Below are 2360 nucleotides of genomic sequence, written 5' to 3'. Positions count from 1 at the left end.
CCCGATATAGTTGTCAGAGATCACCAAGGAAAAAAATGCTGTCTAATCGATGTATCAATACCAACAGATGACAATGTTTCTTGAAAATAAACGAAGAAACTTTCATAATACAGAGATCTAAAAATAGAGGTAACTCGAATGTGGAGCCTAAAAACAGAAACAATTCTTATCATAGTAGGCTCATTAGGTATGATAAAAAAATATTCAGACAAATACATAACAAAAATCACCAGGATTAACAAGTATATATAACATACAGAAAATAGTACTACTAGGCGCCGCACACATCCTAGTGAAAATAAGAGCACCACAATAAACCACAGCACATAGCCAAGGTTCACAAAGCTGCGTTCGGTAGTGCAGTGAAAGCGCGTGATAAAAATGAGACTACTGAATAATAATAATAATAATAATAATAATAATAATAATAATAATAATAATAATAATAATAATAATAACAACAACAACAACAATAATGATGATAATAGTAATAAAGTTTTCTTTATTGGCCACAAGTTCCGAACACAAAACAAATAGGGACAATACGACACAAGGGAGAAGAGGGGTTTGGTACAATGCCGTGTATAAAATAAATAACAATAACAATTAACGATAATGATAATAATTGCTTCAAATTTAGGGAAAAAGGGAGTTGCCAGTCAATTACATCGACCCCAGTGCACAACTGGTACTTATTTTATCGACCGCGAAAGGATGAAAGGTAAAGACGACCTTTGTGGGACTTGAACTCAGGACGTAAAGAGCTGGAAGAAATACCGCTAAGCGTTTTGTCCTACGCACTACACGCTGGGCGAAATGCTTAGCGGTATTTCGTCTGCTGCTACGTCCTGAGTTCAAATTCCGCCGGGGTCGACTTTGCCTTTTATCCTTTCGGTGTCGATTAAATAAATACCAGTTACGCACTGGGGTCGATGTAATCGACTTAATCCCTTCTCCCGAAATTGCCGGCCGTATGCCTTTAGTAGAAAGGATTATTACAATTATTATTATTATTAGGAGTAGTAGTAGAAGTAGTTGTAGTTCTAGGAGTAGTAGTAGTTGCAGTAATGCGATATAACAGTATGAAACCCAATAACGGATGCTTTTCCATATCTTCGGCTGCAACAGGAAATTCCTCCTCAACAGCAATAACACCGACAACAACATTATCAGGATGGCAGCAGCAGTGGCAGCAGCAGCGGCAGCAGCAGCCTGTGTTGTATTATCGCTGGTTATCAGAGACTGTCTGACTTTGTTAAGAATGTTGATGCAAATCCCCATTCCCCACCCTTACCGCCTCGTCTCCGCCGCTCCTTGAAATAGACTTAATAATTTCGACATCTCAACAGCACTTGCTCCATAGGAAGGCCGGTGGAACTCACAGATCTGTCGGGAAGTTTCATTTGATAAAACCTGAAAGGAAGAGAAGCTAATGAAAGCACAGGCAACAAAAGCATCACACCACCAACACCATCACCACCACCACCACCACCACCACCACCACCTTTACCCCTCCCCCAACAACAACAACAATAAATACCCTGATGCAGTACCAGGCAGTCAATGTCATGGCTTAACTGATCTTAACTGTTAGGAAGTGTTAGCATGTTTTGTCTTTGTATAAAAGATGGGCTACAGCAAATATTCCGCTCAATACTACAGATTTGCTTGTCAGTTGTTTGACCTTAACTAGTTGAGCATGTCCCTTTGTGGCTGACGATATGTGCATCTCTGATCATGAGCAGGAGTAGTGGGAGAGTATCACAGCGATATGTTGAGAGGAATTCTTTTGAGATTGAATAATCCATCTCTGGAAATATGGATGTTTCGTTGATCATCCTTAAACAATCCTTATTTAGAGACCTTTTGAACAGGATGGGATACTAGATGTGAAGAAAATCTAAAATGGGCCCCACCTGCAGATATTTGTGATATTGAACTTTTCAGACGTGTAAAGCAAGTGTAAACACCCAAACAGCTTATTATCAGGGATTAATGACGTCAGCAAACAACCAACCATTCATGTCTTTGGCAGAACGATTATGAAGTTGTTTTAATTTGTAGCGGGGATAATTGACAAAATCACAGTAGTTGGGACAAATGCTTAACTCATTAGCATCTCAATTTTTGAAAACAACATATTCGAATGTCATTAACGATTTTTCATTTGACGCATTTTCGTTTTACTGTTAGCCGAGTCCGTAAGAGGAGCTTTCTGTGATAGCCACACGGTTCACGGAATCCATGTCTTATACTACAAATTTATACACATATACATATGTTTACCCACACATATATACATACATACATACATATGTATATATATATATATATATATATATATATATATATATATATAT

General features: G+C 38.1%; 1 protein-coding gene across 1 annotated transcript in view; it reads right to left on the bottom strand.

Moving 5' to 3' along the window:
* Positions 1–476: 476 nt before the first annotated feature.
* LOC128250781 (uncharacterized) overlaps positions 477–2360 on the bottom strand; it is a 7705-nt gene continuing 5821 nt past the window's right edge. The window contains exon 4 of the mRNA XM_052976697.1: positions 477–1413. Within this exon, the coding sequence (XP_052832657.1) occupies positions 1326–1413 (88 nt within the window). The 3' untranslated portion in view covers positions 477–1325. The remainder of the gene's footprint in view (positions 1414–2360) is intronic.

The sequence above is a fragment of the Octopus bimaculoides genome, chromosome 25 (genome assembly GCF_001194135.2).
Source record: "Octopus bimaculoides isolate UCB-OBI-ISO-001 chromosome 25, ASM119413v2, whole genome shotgun sequence".
NCBI classification, from domain to species: Eukaryota; Metazoa; Mollusca; class Cephalopoda; order Octopoda; family Octopodidae; genus Octopus; species Octopus bimaculoides.
Note: the sequence above shows the minus strand (reverse complement) of the source record. Positions and strands in the feature narration are given on the sequence as shown.